Below are 24,917 nucleotides of genomic sequence, written 5' to 3'. Positions count from 1 at the left end.
AGTCAAGTATTGTAAATTCTGAGGGATGTTTGGTTTTGGTGTGTCCATTCCTTGTGCTTGGTTCCAAGCACAGAATCTCTTCCATTTATCAGCATAAGATTTTCTAGTACTAGGCCTTCTGACTTCCAAAATGACATCCATAACAGATTTACTGAGAGGTGTCATTTGAATAGTTACATGATCAGCCATGCTGCAAAGATTCAGAGTTTGGAGCAGGGTGTGCAGAACTTGATTGCTCTGCTGAGACAATAGATGAGGTAAAGTTCGAAGGAGGGAGTTGAGACATATTTCTTAGAATTGGGTACCAGTGCTGGCAAGGCCAGTCTGGAGCAATAAGGATCACTTTTGTTTTTTCCTGTCTGACCTTTAGTAAGACCTTGGAGAGAAGAGGCAGAGGGGGAAAGGCGTAGACTGATTTTCCAACTGAAGGATAGGGCATCCACTTTTCCATGCTTGTCTGTAATAAGTCATTGTGCAGAATTTGTCCAGTTGATAATTTTGGGGGGAGGCAAATAGATCTATGTCTGGGCTCCCCCCATTTCTGTGTTACCATGAAGACTTGTGGATCCAGTTTCCACTCGTGCGGGTCCATAAGATTTCTGCGTAGGTCATCTGCCAGAGCATTTTGTTTTCCTGGCAGGAATTGAGCTTGAAGATGTACTTGGTAAGTCAAGGCTGTGTTCCACAATGCCACGGCTAGTCTGCAAAGGGGGTAGGAATGTGTACCCCCCTGCGTGTTTATGTACCACATAACCAGGGTGTTGTCCGTCTTTATCAGTAGTTGTCCTGGATGAAGTAAGTCCTTGAAGGCTGTCAGGGCATTCTGAACAGCTAGCATCTCTTTCTGGTTGATATGCAGATTTGTTTTGGGCTCCATATGCCCTGAATGCATCTCCCCACCAGGTGGGCCCCGCAAGCATAGTCTAATGCGACTGTAGTTAGGGTTTGGTAGCAGGGGGTAGAGTGAATGACAGTCCCTTGTTTTGGTGACATGTCTCTGCCCACCAAAAAAACTCCTGTTGTAGGCAGGGAATGAGGAATAATTGTTTCCAGACTGTGACAATGCTGACTCCATGAACTTTTTAGGTACCACTGAAGTTTCCTCATATGCAGTCTTGCATATGGAATTAGTAGAATGCAGGATGCCATGAACCCCAAAGCCTGCAGAGTTTGTGCTGCAGATAACTGGGTTTTTGTTGCCATCTGTTTGAAGTATATAGTCAGTTGCCTTTGTCTGGCATAAGGTAAGCCATCTGGGCAGTTGTATTCAAGCTTGCACCCAGGAATGTAATTTTTTGAGAGGGTACCAGTTGTGATTTCTTTTCATTTATTGTGTATCCTAGGCAAGTTAGAAGCCTTTTTACAAACGCCAGATGTTGAAGAAGAATGTCCTTGTTCTCTGCTTGAATGAGACAGTCATCCAAGTAAGGATAAATTTGTATACATCTTTGTCTGCAAAATGCAATTACCGGTGCCAGGCACTTTGTAAAGACCCACGGCACAGTAGATAAGCCAAAGGGCAGTGCAGAGAATTGATAATGCATAAAACCTGCCTTGAAGTGGAGGTATCTTCTGCACAATTCCCTTACTGGGATATGCAGGTATGCCTCTTAATTCTAGAGTCACTAACCAAGCATTCTTGCCCAGCATAGGCAGTAGCTGTTGTAAAGTCAGCATTTTGAATTTTGGAATGTCCATGAATGTTTTCAACATCGATAAGTCCAGTACTGAACGCCAGGCATCATCTTTTCTGGGTACCAGGAACAGCCTTGAATAAAAACCTTGTCCTATTTCCTGTTCTGGTACTGGTTGAATAGCCCCCATATCCATGAGGGACGTAAGCTGTTTGAGCCTCTGCCCACTGATGTTGTGGCAAATCTGGCCAACTGTTCGGAATGGCAAAGTATGGAAATGAAATCTGTACTCCTGGGATACTATGTTTAATACCCACTTGCCCTGGGTAATGAACTGCCAAGTTCGGGCATGAAGTGCTAATTCCCCCCCCCAAGGGGGCTGCCAAAGGATAAGTGCTTGGTGACGGTAGAGGGAAGTCACTGAAACTGCTTACTGTAGGCTCGCGTTTGGTTTCCTCCAGATTTGGAGGTGGAGGCACCCCATTGCTTTGACCTGTAAGAACCCTGTGATTGGTATCTAGAGCCTTTTGACCGCCTGGATTTGCCTTGAGAGGCTCTGTTGGACACAGGAAAGGACCAATTTTTAGTAGGCCAGTGTCTACTGAATCTGGGTGGCTGCACTTGTAAGAAATCTTTTAGTGTTTGCATAGATTTAGCTTTGTCTTCCATTTTCTTTAAAACCTCTTCTGCCTTATTACCAAACAGAGTATCATGCTGTAAAGGGGTATCCAACAATTTAGCTTTAACATGATCAGGCAGACTTTGCTCCTTGAGCCAGGCATGCCTTCTAATCACAGATCCAGTAACTGTGGCCCTGCAAGAGGCCTCCAAGAAATCAAAACCACATTGCAAAGTATGCTTTCCAACCTGTTCTGCTGCATGCAATAATTCCTGTAATTCTTTATTTTTCACACAATCAGAAATCAACAATTTTCTGTTTCAATAGGCCTATAACATGCTGTTGATATGTAAGCATATAAAACTGGCAGTTTAAGGCCCTAACTGCCAAGGTTGCAGACGCATAAACCTTCTTTCCCCATCTATCCAGCGCCCTGCAATCTCTATCAGAGGGGGTAGGATTTTTGGCTGTAGAGGCCTTTACACCTTTGGGACCCTGTGAAATAGTTTCAGGGTCAGCAGCAGGATTTTTGAATAGAAATTTGTGGGAGTCAGGAACCCTGTAATATCTGTCTGGCTTACTAGGAGCCGGAGGTAGGGAATGAAGAACCATGCTCGATTCCGAAAACACATCAACAATGTCTAACACAGGAGGTATTGCCAAAGGCCTATGTTGAGGAAGGAAATCCCTAAGCCTCTTTTTTGATTCAGAGAAATCCTGACTCTCCCAATGAAAATGTTCCCTTAAAGTATGCAAGGTTTCTCCAAAAGAATAACCCCTCAGGAGGAGATGCAGATGGGATGGACTCTTCTGCATCTGAATCCTCATAGGGTGATATAGAAAATTCCTGATCAGAAGAGGAATCAGAATAGAAACCTGATCTGAAGATTCATAATCAGTGTCTTGCCTAGGCCTCTTAGTGGGGGGGCCCTGATCAAGGTAATTAAGTCCTCAGCCATTTTGATCATCTGTTTTTTTACGCATAAGGGCCTGATCACATGGCTCATGCATTGGTTTTTTAGACTTAGAAGTTGTTTTTGATCTTATTTTTGTAGCTGGTGTTGGTTTTATATAAAAATGTTGAGGCCTGAAAACACCCACAGAAGCCGGTGCGCCTGCTCAGCGGCTCCGGACCCATCCGAGGGAGAGAGATCTGCGGGTTCAATACTCAGAGTCTCGCGGCATACCGGTTTTGGACCTCGACGGTCTGTCTTTTTCTTTGCGCTTTTTGTGAACGCCGGTAGTCGGATTGCTATCAGACGATATTTCAGGGTAATTAAATCTGGATCCAAAATATTCTGAAACAAAAATATACCGACGCTTAATAGTACGTTGGTTAAATCTAGCACAAAACCGACAGTAAGGCAGGTTGTGATCTGGGCCTAGGCAAGGAATACAGTACAAATGAAAATCCATATGAGGTACTTGCTTCCCACAATTAATGCAATTATTAACTTTTACTGACATCGGTAAAGAGCAAGAGAAAGTTTCCCCAACAAGGTACTTAGCTTTAGTTGAAGACTTCGGTTCTGAAACTCGAATGCGAAAATTTCACGAGTTGGCCGACCGGCACTTGCGAACTGCTTCGGCTTCGGGCACCGCTCGGCAAGAAAGACTGAATAAAATGGCGTCTGCTGCATGTTTTATACCCCTGACGTCATAGAAGAGGAGACAGCAACCGACGCAGGACCCAAGCCTTTCTTATTCAAGCCGACTGAGGACAACCTGCCAGCAGATTACCCAAATGTAATGACTAACAGTGAAGCACAAAGAACATCATGTTTCCCATATCTATCCATAGCTCTAGACTCCTTGCTAGGCAGATGGATAGAAGAGGAAGTTTCTGAAAGTTCCTTCTTGGTGACTGCTGCCACCACCACCATAGCATCAGCAGGTATGCCTTTTGAAAGGAAAGTCTTGTCCTCAGGGGCAGTTATGAATTTGTTGGGCCTTTTCGGAACGGGCTCCATGGTGTCTGGAGCACTCCATGCCTTTCAACTCACCACTGACAAAAGTGGGTCGAAAGGCGGAGACACCCAGGAAGTGGAGGGTCGGGAACCAAATGCGCCCAGGTACACTGACTCGTCCCCAGAAGGGGCAAGAGATTTCCAGTTTCCCCTCTGCCTAAGGATCTCTAGGATGTCTGAAAATGAGACATCTTAACAGGGGGACCCTTCTGATTCCTCCAAGTCTGTCAGCAGTGAATGACTCAGGGGAGTCCACATGCTTCTTGCATTTTTTCTTCCTGGGAACTACCTCTAAAAGCATGCTCAGGGGGAAGTCTCGGAAGAAGAGGGGTCACCCAGTGGGCATCCAGGGGCATAGGTTCCCTACACTTGGGACAGACAGGAGGGTCCGAGGCAGAGACAGTTATCGAAGGGGACTGAGCCAATGGATCAGAGGGTGGAGCAGTCTCGGCAGACGGCACCCTCATCACCTCGAAGGCACCGGCTCCGAGGAGCCTGGAGACCTTCTCTGCACTGAGGGTGATGGGTCCAAGGACGATGTGGGAGCCGAGCTCACCTGCACCGAAGCTCTGAGAGGGAGAGGGGAGGGGTCGGACAAGGGTCCGATGCCACTTCCCCCTCGGAGCAGACGAGAGTGTCTCGGTGCCCAGACACGTCGAGCTATCGAGGAGGTCAGAGCAGATGTCGGAACCGATAAGCCCAAGGCTGTCAGAACCGACTACTACAACTTCCCTGCACTCCGGCTCTGAACTAGAAGCAGTCAGACGAGAAAGAGACATAGGGACTGGTTCGGACAATTGCGCCACTTCCTTCTGGCTGGGCTCGACAACAATTTTGCAAATACAGGTGCCTTGAGCAGCCTCTGCACCACTCTCTCCACATCACCATCCGATAGACTCCTGGATGATCGAGAGGAGTGTGTGGAGGACCGGGGACTACCTGCCACAGATTGCAAAAGTGGAGACTGTGGGATAGATCTCACCAGCTCCAAAGGAGGAGATTTCTTTTTTTGTGAATCTGGAAAGGATCCGAGGTCACTTGTGGAGCCACTGCGGAGAGAGACACTTCGGAGCCAAATGTCTGCTCCGAAGGCTCAGATGTCTTGACTCTGGACTTTGTCAGAGCCAAAGAGGCCAGCTTCTCATCAGTTTTTTTTTTAGAAAGCTGAGTGTCCAAAGCAACTTCAACATGGGGTTTTAATAACCCTCTCAAAATCTGTTTATGTCTCTCCTGCAGGACCTGTGCACTAAACCCATGGCAAATAGAGTACAAATTCTGCAGGTGGACAGCCCCTAAGCAGTAAATGCAACTAATGTGCCCGTCCGTAAGGGACATTTTCTGGCAGCACCAGTCACATTTTTTTAAAACTTGACTGTTTCAGGTTTTCTTTTGACATATTAGCAGAAAACAAAACTGGACTAGTACAACAATAAAGTTTTTTTTGTTTGTTTTTAACAGAGGAAAGAAGGGAAGATAGCCTCTAAGTTAAATGGCTACTTCCCGCAAAGGGAGAAAGCCTCTAAAATGGCTTCTCCCTAGATGACAAGGAGGGGCAATAGGAAAGAAAGAACAAGCCTTCCAACTCAAACGGGCTGCCGACAACAACACACAATCAAGGGAAGGCCCATGAGAAACTACGGCCTAACAGCAAAAAAAAAGTACAGTTTTGTACCTACCATAAATGTAGATGTCCGAGAGGTATGCATCTGTAGTCCTTACAAATGGGTTGTCCTGGCCTCAGGCAGCCCTTCGGTCGGCCGGATTCCAAAGTCTGGGTCTGGCCTCGGCTGATGTCGCACTTCACCCGACGTCATAGCTGCAGTTCAGCGGGTATAAAGGCATCAGCCGACGCCATTTTCCTCAGTGTTTCTTGCCCCAGATGCCAGGTGCCCTCTAGGAAGGCTAAATTTGGATAAATGCAAAAGTTTCCAAACAATACAGAGCAAATAGAAATAAACATGTATATACATATATACAAACAAATACACCATAATAGATTCCCCCAGCTAGCTACAAGATGGGCAAATACCCTAGGAGTACCACAGAGGGGAAGGAGGGTGGGTAATCCTGACTGCAGATGCATACCTCTCTGACATCTACATTTATGGTAGGTACAAAACTGTACTATGTCCTTCAAGGATGCATCTGCAGTCCTTACAAATGGGTAGAATACCATAGCCAAACTGGGGGAGGAGGTAATAATAAGATTATGGTGTAGTTAAGATCCCTTGCAAAACAGCAGTGGCAAAGCCTGCTCGGGATCTGGAGTATAAGGGTAGATTATAATGCTTGGCAAATGTATGCACGGAGCTCCAAGTAGCAGCCTCTAAAATGTCTTTGGTATTTGTTTCCCACAAGTTAAACAGTTATTCACTTTTTCTGACATCGGCTGAGGCAAGAAAGAGTCCGCAACGGGGTACTTAGCTTTTTAGAAGTCTTCGGTAGTAGCAATCTCTGGTTCTGACCGACCGGCACTTGCGAACAGCTTCTGCTTCGGGTGCCACGCGGCAAGAAAGACTGGGGAAAATGGCGTCGGCTGATGCCTTTATACCCGCTGAACTGCAGCTATGACGTCGGGTGAAGTGCGACATCAGCCGAGGCCAGACCCAGACTTTGGAATCCGGCCGACCGAAGGGCTGCCTGAGGCCAGGACAACCCATTTGTAAGGACTGCAGATGCATCCTTGAAGGACATCAGAATGACGATGAATAGGGAAGAGATACTAGCAACTAACTCACCAAGTTTTAGCACTTGATTATAAATTTTAGAAAGAAAAATTAACTACTTAGCCTGAGCCAGCAGAAGACAATCTTGACGCTGCAAGTGGCAAATGAGATTTGGGTAGTTACCGCTGGGCATGCTGGGATAGGGGTTAGCCTCAAGCCAGTAAAGACTCTGAGCTATAGAAGTGGCTGGATCGGAGCAGAGATCGGCTCCGAACCCAACCAGAAAGAAGGAAGGCGAGATAGGACAACATAACTTCAGGTATTTAAAAGGGCAGACGGAACACGAGGAACAGTAGATGGCTTGGGAGACACCACCTGTAGGAGCTCATAATACTTTTTGTGAATATCAGAGACCTGGGAAAAATCCAACTTAAAACAGTTGATTGTGTGAACAATAGAATCCTCAAAGCAGAGCTCTTCCATAGGGAAGCCTGGAATTCCAAGGAATTCTCCTCTTCTGAACCACAGACCAAGGGGGAAGGGATGTGGGAAGAGTCCAGATCCTCATCTGACAAATTCAATTCCCTAGGCCTTTAGACTGGAAGAGAAGACCAAGGGGAGCAGGAACAGAGACCCCTTGAGGTGGTCTGAAGGCCATCAATCCACTGAATAAATTGAGTGAAATCCTGCTTTTCATGTTAGCAAGCCTTCATAAAGAAAATATGCTTCATCTTTTGTTTCTTTTTCTGTGGGATGTCCGTTTGAAACATCCTATGAAGATCAGGCCCTGACACAAATCCTTAATAGTTGCAGGAATCTCTTCCATCGCTAAAATCTGTCCTTCAGATAACAGCCAAGGTTCCCACTCAGTGTTAGGTGAAGACATCTGAAAAGCCTCCAAGGACATGCGACAAGCCAGATCCATGATGGCCTCCGACGAGGTTGCTGCATAGGAATTCGAAGCAAGCACCGGATGGACTTGGGCTTTCACTAGCCTCAAAACAGTCACTTGGGGGAGGCTGGAAAGCAGCTGAATTGGGCCTAACTTTTTGATCTTTTTCTTGGCAGATAGTTGTCCCTCGGATGGGAGGATTCCACTACAGCACCCTGAGCTAACACCTTAACACGTTTATTCTCCAGGTATATGGACAAAGACGAGAGGTGACTACAGATGGCCTTAGGCACAAACAGATGGTAAACAGAACACTGGATATGATCATGGGAGCACCCAAACAAAAAAGACTCTGATCATGACAGTCTTTATAGAAAATCTGTCTCTCACACTGACATTATCCCTATCTGGATGACATGAACACAATAAACAATAAGAAAAGGAAGAGAAGAAACCCATATGGGGCATTATCTGAAAAAAAAATGGCTTGGTAACTTGCACTGTAGAAGGGCATTCAGACCGAAGTTTGATAATGGCATTTGGATTGGCGGCAAAGTAGTCCTGAATGTTTCCATCCATATGTCACCTTTATGTGCTGTGTCTTGTGCATGGAGCATTCATGTGAAGTACGGTGCCTATGAGAGCTGAAGGCTTTGGTATACTGGCCAGATGTTGACTTACCCTTGGCAAGAGACCCACTATGTGAAGAATACCACAACAGTGATATGGAAAGACATCAAAAGATAGCAGATTACTGATGAAGGAAGAGTAGCAAAAAGCTATTCTGTGGTGGAGGGAGGATAAACAGCCATCAAAAATCAGATGCCTGGTTCAACGTAATACAGCTATAAATGTTCTGCAGCACAGATTGCTCTTACACAGTACTGTGGGATGACTGTCAAACAAGATAAGTTACCTACATACCTGCTTGCTCATTTGCAGCAAGAGTTTGTTCAAATTCAATCCGCAGCATTTCATACTCCTTCCTGACTTGGGCAAGTGTGTCCTCTAACTGAATCACCTCTGTACGTAGTTTCTTCTGCAAAACCACCTCATCACGCTAAAATTTAAAATGAAATGTTTCAGAGGACTCTAAACAACTGAACTCATGTTATGGGGAATGACTAGAAATGTAATACACATCATATAGCAAATGAATATGCATTAATACATTAGCCAAAACAAAAGCTGTACTAGATCAATCTGACACAAAAATGCATAACAGCTGTTAAACACTAAAAACACTCTTCACATACTTTTAAGTTCATTTATAACCAGTTCATCAATAAAGATTACAATCCTTCATTGCCCAATGCTTCAAAGGCCACTTAATCAGCAGAGTTCATCCAATGACTGCATAACTGCATATATTTTTATATTCTACTTTGTTTTTGAATTTGTATGTCCAAAGGAAAAGACTAATTTTGACCCATTTTCTTAATTAGTACCTGTATGTACTTTTCTTTCTGCTTTTGCCTTGGGTTGCAGCAGAAAATGATCTTCAAATCAGAGCAGCTATCAGGTGAGCAAATAAATAAAATAAATGTAATTACAGACCTTGACACTTGCATATAATGAATTCACTACTAGTGAACAGCACAAGAAGACCACATGTAGTCACAATATATGGCTGCTATTTCAAACATAAATCCAACTAACAAGACTCCTTACTGGCTCAAAGTCATGAGAAGGGTGTTCATTAGCATGACAGGACTGCAAACAGAGGTTTGGGTGCCAAATGAGTAACTGAAGAGTTTGTAGAAAAAAACGGAGAGGATTCCTAGTTCCTGATGCTCTGACATCTCAATGGACACAGAAGGAACTACAAAGGATCTGCTAAGTGCACAAGGTCAGCCATCAAAGATTACAGCAAGCTGTGATAGAAGCTTCAACTTTACATTCATCTGCCATGGAGATAGGTAAAGGATTAAAAAGCGGTCTGTGGGGACCCATCCTCCTAGCCTTAAACCCACCAGGGAACAAATGGATGTGTTTTGTAAATGTGTCATTACAATGAGCAAATTAACAAATTAAAACAGTAAGCCTTTGCACATGTGGCAAACACATGAAAATTCCTCTCAATAGAATGTTTGGCCTAGAGTTATTGCATCATTTACTGTATCACTGTGCTATAACCACAGTGTTCCAGAAATCCCTAAAATGAATTAATGTCAGGTGTCTGAGCCTATATACAATTTCAAATTTGTTTAACAGAACCTGCCTTTGTTACACAAAAATTACTTTCTCAAGGATCAACTTTTCATAACACTTAATGGCATCACAGTAAAACTACTGTCTGTAATTAACCAAAAAACTCAAAAAAAATTACAGAGAAAAGTAGTGGAAAAATTTCTTGCAGGGATATTTCTTTCTTTTTTTTAACCAGCAGGTGATCGCTTTGGATGGCACAGTGGTGCACTGAGTAGCATTATCTACGCACAGTAACAGGTTTCCCAGTTTGATTACCAGCTGGGCGGCATCTGAAGTGAGTTTGCTTGTCCTTCTGGTGTACAATGTATCTTCAGAAAACCCACATGACTTATTTTTAGTGCACTGACTGGTGATGCACAATCATTCCTATGTGTGCATGCAATCCACAAGGGGCTTGGTTAAATTCATGCCACTCCCAGGGTGCCACAGTGGTGCAGCGGTTAGCATTGATGCCTCACAGCAAGAGGTTTTCCGGTTCGGTCTGCGGCTGGGGTGCCCTCTGTGCAGTCTCTGCATGTTCTCTGTGGTCGCGTGAGTTTCCTCTGGGTGTTCATTTCCTCCACATCCCAAAGACATGCTGTAGGTGGATTGGACACTAAATTGACCTTAGGAGTGAGTGCGTGCGCGTGTGCCTTCTGTGGAAAGTTGGATACCGGGCTGGCAACTCGACACCATAAAACTCCACTGCTAATCATGAGCGGACACTTGATCCACTGTGGCGACCCCTAACTGGGAAAAGCCGAAAGAATAAGAATCAACTGCCACTCCCTACTTTCTAGTTAACTTCACGGATGACAGCACCTATTACGGGGTCACTACAGCTGTCAGATGCAACTCATATGCAGGATGGATTGCTCACTTAAAATACTTAATTTTCCCTCCCATAACTATCTTTCTCTATGGCCGCAGCATCCTGGGGAGGGCCCCCAGGTTGCATCCCTTCACCAGGTGAAGTCTCATCCCTCCAGAGGGGAAGACCTCATGGCCATTAGGCTATACGAGTTTCCAACGTCAGCAGACAGAAAAGGAGAAGCCATGGCTATCACAATGTCACAAGTAGTGTTTTTCACTTAAGAGATACCTCCTACAACATGTTAGACTAATGTAAACAGATGTTATGCAATGGTACTGTGAAGGGAAGCATACCAAACAACATGGCAGAGCGAGTCTACTTGTCCACCCAAGTACTGCAGCACCAGCTGTCGTCATAATTCCCATATCATCACTAGCACTCATGAAATTGGCTGTGTGCCCAAAGTACTTTCAACATCCACTGAAGAAGAGACAAGCATGCAATGTATTGTTACTCTACTTCTCCCTCAAGCTCCAGGAGGTGTTTGAGACACTAATCAAACTTGTGTCACCTAAGGATATGACCAGAGCTTCATCTCTCTCCCTTTCCACTGGCAAAATTGGCTAGAAGCATGAGGATTTCAGCTTGCATTCTTAAACTTCAGAAATCAACAAATAAATAATTAAGCTTGGTTTCCCTCATCTTTAAACATCAGAAGCAAACAGGAGCTGGACACATACCTAAATACAGAACAAGATGCAGTCTATTTTACACTGCACAAATGTTTAAAGCTCTACAATGTTATATGTTCATTCTAAGGATTTAATGGAGAAGGGAAGTCTGAGGCTGATACATAATTAAAGATGAAGGTTTTGGCTGACAATAGACAACTCCTACAGCTTATTTTTACTTTCACCCTTTGACTACAACAATGATTCTCCACCTTTTTTTAATTTCAGGCACCACAAATATTGTACAATTATTTGGCATGTCATTATTTCCTTATTTATACTGTTTGTCACCAAATTCTATGTTGTCACAAACATGTATTGCATGATTTATACAACTTGCAACATACAAAATGTTAAAGAGAATGTTTTGTTGCAGTTTGTCCTACCACTTTTTCATTATTTTCCAGCTGCGTCACCTACCATCAAGTTACATGCAATTGTGGACTTGCCTTGTTTGCTTATTATTGTTTGCAGCATGTAAGAGGAATACTGCTCTAACATCTGGCTCTTTTTTGCAGTTAACCATTTTACTAGATATCAGACCTGATTTGTCATGTTCCCTGGCATTCTGGACTTGTTTTAATTGAAAGGTACAGTCTGCAACATTATGAATCAAAACTAGTTTTAGGCTAGACTTTCTGGCATGCTCAAGAGTGAGCTTGGTTTTATACCGTCTTATTAAAGTTGCCGCGGTGGTGCAGCGGTAGCGTTGTCATCTCACAGCAAGAGGTTCTCCCATTAGATTCTCGGCTGGAGCGCCTTCTGTGTGGAGTCTTGCATGTCCTCCTCGTGGTCGAGTGGCGTTTAAAAGACATGTGTGAATGGGCGTGCCTTCGTTGAAGGTTAGGGGTCAGGCTGGCAACTTGGCACCGTAAAAATCTACCACCAAACATTAGCGGACCGGAGTTCTGCTGTACCAACCCCTAACTGGGAAAAGCTGAAAGAACAACATTAAAATTTCCTTTATTGACTTGTGAATACTGGATTTTGGGATGCTGCAGCACTTTGTTTCATTTTGAATGTGGGATTTTTGATCTCAACTTCCAGGTGTGAGGAATCTACAGCATATGTTAAAACTTGTGGGTTTTCTGGCAAGTGTGAAGACGACCTGTATGTGAGCTGTAATATTATTTTGTGGCTTAAAATTTCTTGGCTGCTCCTTTAAATAGTGTGACGGGTCAGAGGCAAAATTATTTTTTTTTAACTTAAGTTTTATTACTTACTGGATTCGAAGAGTTGATCCTGTCATACAACTCTATGAGTACATTAATTTAATAACTTAGCAAGTGCCTAGGTTAATACTACTGGACTATGTTTTTTTATTCAGGCTCAAAATTTGTTTAATTTTGGTCACTATACATGTTCAATGATTAGTTTATTTACTTAATGGACTCAAGTCCATATTTGCTGTGGTATTTTATTGACAGAAAGCATTGGTACAAATAAGAGTTCCTGAACTTACACCTATCTATATTACATTTATGCGTGTGTGTCACACACGTAATACATATAAGGATATAAGGATACATTCACACATACTTTGTACTGTATTATGTTCCATATTTTATTTATTTATTGCACATTTGTTAACAGGGTTAGTCCAACTGAGTTTGCAAACAAACCTATTTTCAGTGGATACCCGAGGGGAAAAGCCCCAGAAAACATAAGAAAAAGTGACAATATACAAAAATTAAATAACAATCACAATACAAATTAACTGTAAAACAGAAAAGGTTATTAACTATATGCATTGCATTAAGCAACCCATTTTCAGTGGAGACCCAAGGGGAAAGAGCCCCCAAGCAAACATAAGCAAAGATAAACATACAGGACAAAAAAACTATAAAAAAAAAAAAAAAAAAAAAAAAAAGTGCAAATACGAAATTATAAAGAGAAAAACAAAATGAAAAAAATTATGAAACATGAAGAGTTGCACTAATAGAGCTCTAAAGTTTACTACATATGAGAGTAAAAACAAAAGGATAATAGTTGTTCAAAAAAAAGAGGCAATGTCTAGATATTGATAGGAAGTTTGGGGGGAAAAGAAATAGTGTAGGAAATGGGAGGGGGGAGAAGGAGAGGATTTTATATATACACACACACACACACACATATGCATACATATACACACATATATATGTATATATATATATATATATATATATATATATATATATATATATATATATATATATATATGCATACACACACACACACAGACAGCGACACACACCTGTAAACATTATTGTATCTGCTCTAAAATTAATTCTGTTTAAGAAATTGTGCAAAAAGTGCCCTAACAGCTAAGGTAACTAATAAAAATAAAATTGTAACGATTCCCCAACAAAAACAACCTAGAAAACAATTCAATGGCAAACACTGTAGCCTAGGTTCCAAAAAGGATGACTCTGGTTGTCCGTAAAATGCAGATTTAATATGTATACTCTTAAAACATACAAAAAATAAAATGATAAAAAATCATTTGCAGCTGTGCTACAGGTTAAGCGCTTTCATCCACCCACTGTGGACTTCATCAGAACGTGTAGCACTAATCCTTAATTAGTTAAATAGAGCTTTTAGCGCCATTGGGTTTAAACAGAAACTTCACTTATTTAAAGCTGTATGCAGCCTATCTGCTAAACATACTACTATGCTTCTGTGTAAAATATCTACACCTTACATATTCTTAACTATACACATACATTAAAAAACAGTTCTATTTATAACAAATGTACATAAATGAATGGAACAATAAATTACTACACATTTAATTTCTTTACTTCATAATCTTGCCTCTAATATAGGTTTAATAGATATGTTTGTCATTGTCATTTAATCCTGGAGGTGTTGTGGCATTAAGCAATAATTGCCACTTTATTTCTTTGTCCTTATATTACCACCTCTAGGATTTATCTTTACCTGCTCTAAAATACCAAATTTAAAGTTGTGATTGTTCCCACACTTCAATATTTTTATATAAAGCATTGTTAGTGTCTTTTTTCTTAATTCTATACATATGATCATAAATCCTGTTTTTAAGACATCTGTCTGTCTTTCCCACGTAGTATCCAGAACACACAGTGCATTTAGCCAAGTATATTATATGTTTGGTGTTACAATTCCCTGTTGTAAATGTTACCTTAGTATTATTACAATTTCCCAGTACTATGTGGTCATCCACCAATATTGTATGACATTGTCTGCATGTCCCACATTTACTTGTGTGACCTTTTTTTATAATAATTGTTATTCAATCCTCGATTTTCTAAATTATATTTCAAGTTTCGTCCAGTTTTGTGAATAAAATTTGGTGTGTGTCCTACCACTTGAGAAATGGTGTCATCTGCTGTTAAAATGTTCCAATTTTGTGAAATAATGCTTTTGACCTGGTTAGTATATGGGCTGTATTCCAATATGCAGGCACAATTGTAGGACTTGTCACTAGAATCTAATGTATTGTTGTAGCAAATTTTGTGACAGCCCTACACCTAATAGGGGTTTACATTTCTTGTCCCATTCACTTATGATATTATCTGGTTGTGTTGAGAGTTAATTCTTTTGGATATCCCTTTTCTTTACACAAGAAACACAAAAACATTCTAAATCCACCCTTCAGCCTATAGTATCAGGAAGCAAGTCTAAGACATTCCCTATAGGTGTAATGATAGACAGAAGGTTAAAACATATTTATCAAAAAGTTCCACATATTACAAAGGATTCTTGGGACTTCTTAAGAAGTCTGACACAGACTATATGGAAAAGTGAACTCATATATATCACTACTGATGTTCTTGATCTTTCCTCCTGTATTCCTAAACATGAAGGCTTAGATGCCTTCTGTGACAGCATTAGAAAATATGGTGGAACGGAATGGGATGATATATCAGTCTTATTCTTGAATGTATGTCTATTGTATTAGATCACAATTACATATATTTCGAAGGGGAATATTACAGGCAGACTAGAGGAGTGGTGATGGGCGCAGCATATGCTCCCATCTATGCCAATATGGTCATGCTGGACTGGGAGGATACTTATGTACTTAACAGCGAATATAAGAAAAGTATAAGGTAGTACACATGTTTTTTGGATGATATATTCATCTTGTGGGATGACACATTAGATAAATTTAAGCTATTTATGGAGTATTTGAATAACTCTAGTACTTACTTGAAATTTACATATAGCTATGACCCAAATAGTACAGCTTATTTGGATACTTTTATAAGTCACACTACTACTGGGTTTAAGTCGTGTATGCACAGGAAAGAAATATTTAGTAATGCATATTTAGAATAATCTAGTAACCACCCAAGAGGCCAAGTGAAGAACATATTAAAAGGGCAATGAATTTGTGCTGCACGAATGGCATCACAATATGATGACATGGTATGGGAGGGTTAACTATGTAGGACAAATGTTAAAAGAAAAGAGATATCCAAAAGAATTAATTCAGGACACAACCAGATATATCATAAGTGAATGGGTCAAGAAATATAAACCCCTATTAGGTTGTAGGGCTGTCACAAAATTTGCTACAAAACAATACATTACATTCTAGTGACAATGCCTGCATATTGGAATACAGCCCATATACTAACCAGGTCAAAGGCATTATTTCACAAAACTGGAACATCTTAACAGCAGATGACACCATTTCTCAAATGGTAGGACAAGCACCAAATTTTGTTCACAAAACTGGCCGAAACTTGAAATATAATTTAGAAAATCAAGGATTGAATAACAATTATTATAAAAAAGGTCACACAAGTAAATGTGGGACATGCAGACAATGTCATGCAATACTGATGGATGACCACATAGTATTTGGAAATTATAATACTAAAGTAACATTTACAACAGGGAATTGTAACACCAAACATATAATATACTTGGCTAAATGCACTGTGTTCTGGATACTACGTGGGAAAGAGACAGATGTCTTAAAAACAGGATTTATGATCATATGTATAGAATTAAGAAAAAAGACACTAATAATGCTTTACACAGACATATTGAGAAGTGTGGGAACAATCACAACTTTAAATTTGGTATTTTAGAGCAGGTAAAGATAAATCCTAGAGGTGGTAATATAAAAGTTATACTGGGACAAAGAAATAAAGTGGCAATTATTGCTTGATGCCACAACACCTCCAAGATTAAATGACAACATATCTATTAAACCTATATTAGAGGCAAGATTATGAAGTAAAGAAATTAAATGTGTAGTAATTTATTGTTCCATTCATGTATGTACATTTGTTATAAATAGGACTGTTTTTTAATGTATGTGTATAGTTATTAGTTAACATGCAAGTTGTAGATATTTTACACAAAAGCATAGTAGTATGTTTAGCAGATAGGCTGCATACAGCTTTAAATAAGTGAAGTTTCTGAATGGCGTCATAAACGCTATTTAACTAATTAAGGATTAGTGCTACACATTCTGATGAAGTCCACAGTGGGTGGATGAAAGCGCTTAACCTGTAGCACAGCTACAAATGATTTTTTATCATTTTATTTTTTTGTATGTTTTAAGAGTATACATATTAAATCTGCATTTTACGGACAACCAGGCTCATCCTTTTTGGAACCCAGGCTACGTTTGCCATTGAATTGTTTTCTAACAGCTAAGGTATTAGATAAGTTTTTCTCATATTGACTTAGTAACCATAAACCTCTTTTTCCATCATAATCAAAGAAAGAATTCTTATCAATGGATAAAGATACAAAAGGGGCAGCCATTCCACCCTCGTTACATGTAAAAAAAGGAAGATTAGCAGGGCCCACCTTAGATGAGTTACATACATACAATTTGATTACACTTTACACACTATGCCTGCTTATTTTTAGGTGCACAGTCTGTGTATAAGCACACCTTTTAAAAACATCTTGAAATGTGTAGCAATGTGATGATATTGACCTCTGAATGTGGAGACCTAATAAACCCTGTTTAAAATCTCGGCTCTCTCACTGCCGAGTCTCAAAATGTAGACAAAGTGTGACTGAAAACATGGACTTGCATATACAGTACTAAGTCCAAAATTATCACTTCTTGGAATATTCCTTTTTCTTTGAAGTATGGCAATACTGGAGTCAGTATGTACAAATTCAGTGCATGTGTAGGGGAAGGGGTGTGGGGGGAGGCTTGGTCCTACGGCAAGAAACAAGATTAAAGGAAAAAAGTGATGTTCAATATTTAGTATTCTCCAGTCTTTTTCCCCCTGCAGTCTTGACAGGACTCAGCAATGCAAGTCTCAAGGTTTCAACAGGGAACTGCCTCCCTGTTCACTAGCTGATTCAGTGGAAAAATTTTCTCTACCTTCTTGAATCTTCTCAGGTATCTGTAAATGTCTGCACCACTGCTTTCTATCCACAGAATGATGCCTATCTAACAAACATACTGAAACTTGGTCTCTGCTGCTTTAATGCAATTTCCTGTGCGATACTGAAATACTCTAGCAAACAATAATTAACAAGTTGCAATAAGATGAAGTCTAAATCAGACATAAGAACTTTATACAAATGCTGTTAAAGTACAAGGCTCATTCACCGCTAAAACCCATGGACCTAAATGACCTCAGGGGACTCCAGAAAGATGCTGAGATTGGTGCTGCCAAGGTCTTATCGTTCTGTAGCACTGAGGTTTGTGAGAAGAATTTCAGTAATTTCCTTAATCACAGCTTTTTCATTTCTGAGATTTATTCAGTGGAATGAGGAAGTACAGGAGGATATACAGAGAAAGAGGTTGGCGAAGAAGTAGTAGTGGGATTGTCAGAGAGATGAAGAAAGTAGACAGGAGTATAAGGAGATGAGGTGCATGGCAAAGAGAGGTGGCGAAGGCTAAGGATAAGGATAAGCCGTATGAAAAGTTGTATGAAAGGTTGGACATAAGAAGGGAGAACAGGACCTGTACCGTTTGGCTAGACAGAGGGAACGAGCTAGTAAAGATGTGCAGCAGGTAAGGGTGACAAAAGATGAGGGAAACGTACTCACAAGCGGGGAGTGTGTGTTGAGCAGATGGAACTAGTACTTTGAGGGGCTGATGAATGGAGAATGAGAGGGAGAGAAGGTTGGATGATGTGCAGATAGTGAATCATGAAGTGCAGTGGAGGAAGCAAGGATAGCTATGAAGAGGATGAAGAATGGCAAGGCTGTTGGTCCAGATGACATACTTGTGGAAGCATGGAGGTGTTTAGGTGAAATGGCAGTGGAGTTTTTAGTTAGACTGTTATCTTGGAAAGTGAGAGGATGCCTGAGGAATGGAGAAAAAGTGTTTTGGTAGCGATTTTTTAAGAATAAGGGTGATGTGCAGAGCTGTGGTAACAGTGGGATTAAACTGATCAGTCACAGCATGAAGTTATGGGAAAAGTGTAGTGGAAGCTAGGATAAGAAGGGAGGTGATGATTAGTGATCATCAGTATGGTTTCATGCCAGGAAAGAGCACTACAGATGCAAAGTTTGCTCTGAGAGTGTTGATGGAGAGGTACAGAGAAGGTTAGAAGGAGATGCACTGTGTCTTTGGGGACTTAGAGAAAGCATATGACAGGGTGCTTAGAGAGGAACTGTGGTATTGTATGAGGAAGTCGGGAGTGTCAGAGAAGTATGCAAGAGTGGTAGAGGATATGTACGAGGGTAGTGTGATAGCAGTGAGATCTGCGGTGGGAGTGACAGATGCGTTTAAGGTGGAGGTGGGATTACATCAAGGATCAGCTCTGAGCCCTTTCTTATTTGCAGTGGGGATGGACAGGTTGACAGACGAAATCAGACAGGAGTCCCTGTGGGCTATGATGTTTGCAGATGACACTGTGATCTGTAGTGAGAGTAGGGAACAAGTGGAGGAGACCCTGGAGATGTGGAGAAATGCTCTAGAGAGAAGAGGAATGAAGGTCAGCAGGACTAAGACAGAATATATGTGTGTGAATGAGAGGGAGGATAGAGGAATGGTGAGGATGCAAGGAGTAGAGGTGGCGAAGGTGGATGAGTTTAAATACTTGGGGTCAATAGTTCAGAGTAATGGTGAGTGTGGAAGAGAGGTGAAGAAGAGAGTACAGGCAGGATGGAGTGGGTGGAGAAGAGTGTCAGGAGTGATTTGTGACAGACGAGTACCTGTAAGAGGGAAAGGGAAGGTCTACAAGAGGATAGTGAGACCAGCTATGTTATATGGGTTGGAGACAGTAGCATTGACAAAATGGCAGGAGTCAGAGCTGGACGTGGCAGAGTTAAAGATGTCAAGATTTGCACTGGGTGTGACGAGGGTGGACAGGATTAGGAATAAGTATATTAGAGGGTCAGCCAAGGTTGGAAGGTTTGGAGACAAAGCCAGAGAGGCAAGATTACGTTGGTTTGGGCATGTGCTGAGGAGGGATGCAGAGTATATTGGGAAAAAGATGCTAATGATGAAGCTACCAGGTAACAGGAAGATAAGGTTTATGGATGTGGTGAGAGAGAGGACATGCAGGTGGTTGGTGTGACACAGCAAGATGCAGAGGACAGGAAGAAATGGAAACAGATGATCCGCTGTGGCGACCCCTAATGGGAGCAGCCGAAAGAAGAAGATTCAGATACTAGTACCCTCCTTGGAAACACACTTAGAATGCACAGTTGTGCAAGATCTCATCCTTACCATAACAGTAGATTTCCTTCCCTTCAGCACTACAGTATTCATTACAATAGGGATTCCCTGCCAAGGGCGTCCCAACGTCCGTCCAGCATACCACAATCTTTAGGTTGCTCTAAGGTATGCCACAGTCACATGTATGCTCCTCGTGTTGGGTACAAAGGTGACATCCAGATGTCTCATCCTCAGAACTGAGAGTCCAAGTAGGAACACAAGTCCAAGGAGCATAGAGGTAATCAGTACATCTAGAAGAGAAAAGGACCAGGGGGATGAGGGAGGGAGGGAGTGAATACTGCAACAGTGAAGAGAAGGACATCTACTGTTACGGTAAGATCATAAGACAACTGTAGTATGTCCTTCTATTTCACTGCTGCAGTATTCATTGCAACAGGGAGAGTGCCAAAGCTCAGGTGGAAGAACCAGCAGAGCTCTCTAAGAACCCACGAAGGATGGCCCTAGCAAAACCACCTCTAGCTCTGGAAAGTCCATCCAACTTGTAGTGCTTGGTAAATGTATGCACAAAAGTCCAGGTAGCTGCCTCAAGAATAAAGTTAGTATCCAAATCCTCAAAAAATGCACCAGAAGAAGCCACAGCTCTAGTAGAATGAGCCTTAGCAGAAGGAAGGCTCTTAGCATGAAAGGAATAACAAAAATAAATGTCTTTAGAAATCAAAGAAGAAATAGTTTACTTGGACACAGCCAATCCTAAGGACCTAGAATGAAGGGAAACAAGGGCTGATCAGATTTAAGAAAAGTCTTATTCAAAAAATCTGAGTTGTCTATGCACATCCAATGCGTGCAGCACCTTCTCACTGGCAGATTGAGGAGAAGGGAAAAAAGTGGACAAATGAAGAGACTGATGAAGGGACAACTCATTCATCAACTTAGGCATAAAAGAAGGATTAGAAGGAAGGAAGGGACACCCTTGCCCTTATGAAACATCAAAAAAAGGAGGGCAAGACATAATGGCTTGAAGCTCAGTCATCCGTCTGGCAGAAGTAAGGGCTAACAAAAATACAGTTTTCCAAGAGCAACGCAGCAAGGAAGCCAAATCTGCAGGTTCAAAAGGAGCCTCAGTCAATTTTTCTGAAACAAAATTAAGATCCCAAGAAGGAGGAGCAGGCTTCCTGGAAGGCCTAATAAGAAGGAAGCCTTTAATGAATTGTTTAGCTTCAATTCTAGAAGCTAAAGGTGATAAATGCAAACAAGTACAGATTGCTGATAACTGGGCCTTAAAAGAATAAGCCAACCCAGCACTGAGCAGTTCAGAGAGACAAGAGAGAAATAAAGGAACAGCCACAGAAGGTGGATCCAGGCTACGAGAAAGACACCAAACAGAAAACCTTTTCCATTTGGATAAGTAAGATTTCCTAGTAGTGGGTTGCCTAGCCTCCTGCAGGACCCTAAATATGTCCTCAGAAAACGGTGTCTATTGTGAAATCAGAATTGTGTCACCCAATGGTGTCAGTTGAAGAGTGGACAGGTGGGGATGGATGAGAGATCCCTTTTGTCTTGTGTGAGTAGGACCACCCTGTGAGGTAACTTGTGATGACTGCCCTTGGTTCACTGCAGAAGAACAGGGAACCAATGCTGCCTTGGCCAAAATGGGGTCACCAGCAAAATCATCCTGTTGTGTTTTGAACAGGAATTTTGTAATGAGGGGAAGGGGAGGAAAGGTGTAAAGAGGCATCCCCTTCTAAGAAAAAGAAGGGGCGTCCACCTTCCAAACCAGAGGACCCAGGACTCTATCACAAAATACAGGAAGTTGTTTGTTCAGTGGGGAGAGAAAAAGATCCATTTGAGGAGTACCCTACTGGTGGACAATATCCAGAAAAACATCCATGTGAAGCATCCATTCGTGGGGTTAAATTATGGGCCTGCTCAGACTGTGCCACAATATTTTGAACTGAAAGAATATAAACTGCCTGAAGTGTCACTTGGTACTGGATAGCTAGTTTCCATACTAAGGTGCTAACTGGCAAGGCAAAGATGATAAGACTTTGCCCAAACCCCCCCCCCCCCCCCCATCCATTTGCTGACATACCACAACCTCGTGGTATTGTCTGTAAACACCTTGACAGAACCTGGGGGAGAAAAGACATGCAGTCATATCATCGATGGCCTCATTAATCGGGTCAGCTCACAAAGTGTGTAATCTTCTGCAACACAGTCATCATTCTCTAAGTAAGGGTGTTGGTGACCATCAGCAGTGCAGCCATCTCTGCCCAATGAGGGGCAATGTCAGCAACACAAGGCTTGTCCAGTTCAGTTTTTCTGATGGGATATGACTTGGTATCAAACAGAAGGAAGGGGGAAATGTGATCGATCTGAATGAACTCGTTCGAGTCATCAACGCCTCGTACAATGAGGCAGTTTCTTGAGAAAGGTGACTCTTCCCTAGCTATCGCTAAAAAGTAAGGACACATTTATTATATTTTTATTTAACAGTGATCTTAATACATGGGTGGAGGAAAACTTAAATTGTAAGTAAAAAATGTGTATGTAAACAGTGAATAAGGAAGGACATTTGTCCACTATTGCAGTACACAGACGCAAAGAAATTAGTGACTGAATGTACAGCTAACCAAGGGAGAGAGGATAGCAGTGTATACTGGGGAGGGCTAAGTATGGCATGCATTAACAAGGGAGAACTAATCACAGTAGAATGAAACACTGCAGTTTACTGCAGTATACTTACATGCTGAATGAGAAGTGAGCACAGTACAGTGGTACAACATACAGATTCCAATGTAGAAACAATTGATGTTTACTGAGGGCAGTGCTACACATTAAATTGATAGTGTGCAGGTACTAGGGAGAAAATGGGCTGCAGTGGAATCAGTCATTGTAGTCCAATGTATGTATAAGTTACTAGTAGCAGGTATTCTGGGAAGGGGGCAGCAGTCTAAACACAGTGTGTTACTACTAACAAAAAAAGAGATGCCAGTGTATTTATGCACTGTACAGGTACTTGGAATAGACAGCTTCCAGAATCTGGTCAGATCACTCAGGAATCAGATTTCTGATAAAAACAAACACTTATAAGACTCTTTCACAAAATTAGATTAAAACAGATAAAAGTCATTACAAAAATATTGATAATTTTGAGACATTAATTCAAAGAAAGAAAACATGTATCAGAATAAGTATGTTACATTCAAGTCATTTGTTTTATTAGGATGAATAAATTAGTCTGACAGGATAGATATAAACCACTAGTTCATTTCCTATGTTTTTTGAAGAAGATCCTTTAAGATAGTCTAGTAAAAATAATGTTTCAGAAATATTATACTAATGCAAAGCAGTAAAATAAAACTTATGTTAATTACCAAGAAATGAGAATCACAAAACAGACTAATAAAGCTTGCAACTACTGCAACAAAGATGCAGCCAGTAAGCCAAACAAGGCATAACATTCTTCTGTATATATTCCACCTCATAATTTAGGTATTTTATGACTACTGCAACTGGCTTTAAAACTGAAGTATGATAATACACAATTATACATTTGGAAGAGATCCTGTATTTGTTCTGAATGCTTGAGTGTTTGATGTTGTAACTCTTGCATCTAGGTATTGAAAGACTACTTATTAAACTCCACTGACCTTACAGATTTCATAGGTATTTACCTCAATACAGTAGTATGTAATTTTTTTATTATTATTATTTAATAGGAGAATACAGTTGTTTTGATACTGAAGATAATAATGCAGAGCTAAATTAAAATGCAGTTCTAAACAAAAATTGCTTTTGCTAATAAAGATAACTGCCAAACGGAGTTGAATTAGTGTGCCCCGTTACGCATTTGTGATTGTGGAGTTGATGTACAAGGAAGGGAGCATTAGACTGGATTCAAACCTCAGAAGAAACATATTCACATAATTACATATTCATTTGTTTGTCTTTCGGCTTTTCCCCCTTAGGGGTCGCCACAGCGGAACACCGGTTCGCTAATGATTGGCAGTAGATTTTTACGTACTGGCTTGCCGGGCCTAACACACAACCTTCAACGAAGGAATGCCCATTCACGCATGTCGCCACACAGAAGACGCTCTAACTGAGAATTGAACGGGCAACATCTAACTGTGAGGCAACAACGCTACCGCAGTACCACCACCGCAGTATATAATATAAAATACCTGAATTCCATGCTTCACACTCTGAACTCTTTTTGCCTCAGCCAATTTTTTTTTTTTTTAATTGTGTACATTGTCTGACTTCTATTTATCTCTGCACTACTTGCCCCCAAAATCTAGGGAACATAATGCAGTTTAGTTATAACTTTCTTTTTATGTTGTGTTGAATATTTCCATAATATCCACATAGTAATTTTCTTTCAAAATCACTTGGTATCAAATCCCAAAATCTTTCTATTACAGTCTCATTACATTGTTTCCTCTCCCCACAATTACACAGTTTTGAACTTTGTATTTTATATTTCATCAGATTCTTAGCTGGTAATTTTTGTAAGGACAAGCACAGATTGAAATCTCTCCACTTCAAAATACTTTTCAATTTTTTATGTTCTAAGTAACAACTTATTCAAACTTATTCTTCTATAATATTTTTGTAGCAGCATACCGTACCTAATCCAAAGGGAGGAAAGGGGGTGGGCCTAGCACATCTGCAAAAAACTATGTATGATTTTATTGCATTCAGCATGTATGATTTTATTGTTGGCTTTACAAATGCAAGGGCTCCAATGCTGTACTACTTGTAAAATTGGCAATTAAAACTGGCACACGAGTCCTTTTGGAGGAAATTAAAATAAAACAAGTAAAAGT

The 24,917-nt window shown here is 41.1% G+C and overlaps 1 protein-coding gene across 1 annotated transcript in view; it reads right to left on the bottom strand.

The window, feature by feature from the left end:
- RNF20 (ring finger protein 20) overlaps nt 1-24,917 on the bottom strand; it is a 1,863,764-nt gene that overhangs the window by 1,200,671 nt on the left and 638,176 nt on the right. The window contains exon 11 of the mRNA XM_044084026.1: nt 8,703-8,838. Coding sequence (XP_043939961.1) covers nt 8,703-8,838 — 136 coding nt within the window. The remainder of the gene's footprint in view (nt 1-8,702; nt 8,839-24,917) is intronic.

This window comes from Protopterus annectens, chromosome 9.part0 (assembly GCF_019279795.1).
Source record: "Protopterus annectens isolate FY-2018-M chromosome 9.part0, PAN1.0, whole genome shotgun sequence".
Lineage (NCBI taxonomy): Eukaryota > Metazoa > Chordata > Ceratodontiformes > Protopteridae > Protopterus > Protopterus annectens.
This window is presented reverse-complemented; position numbering and strand designations above follow the sequence as displayed.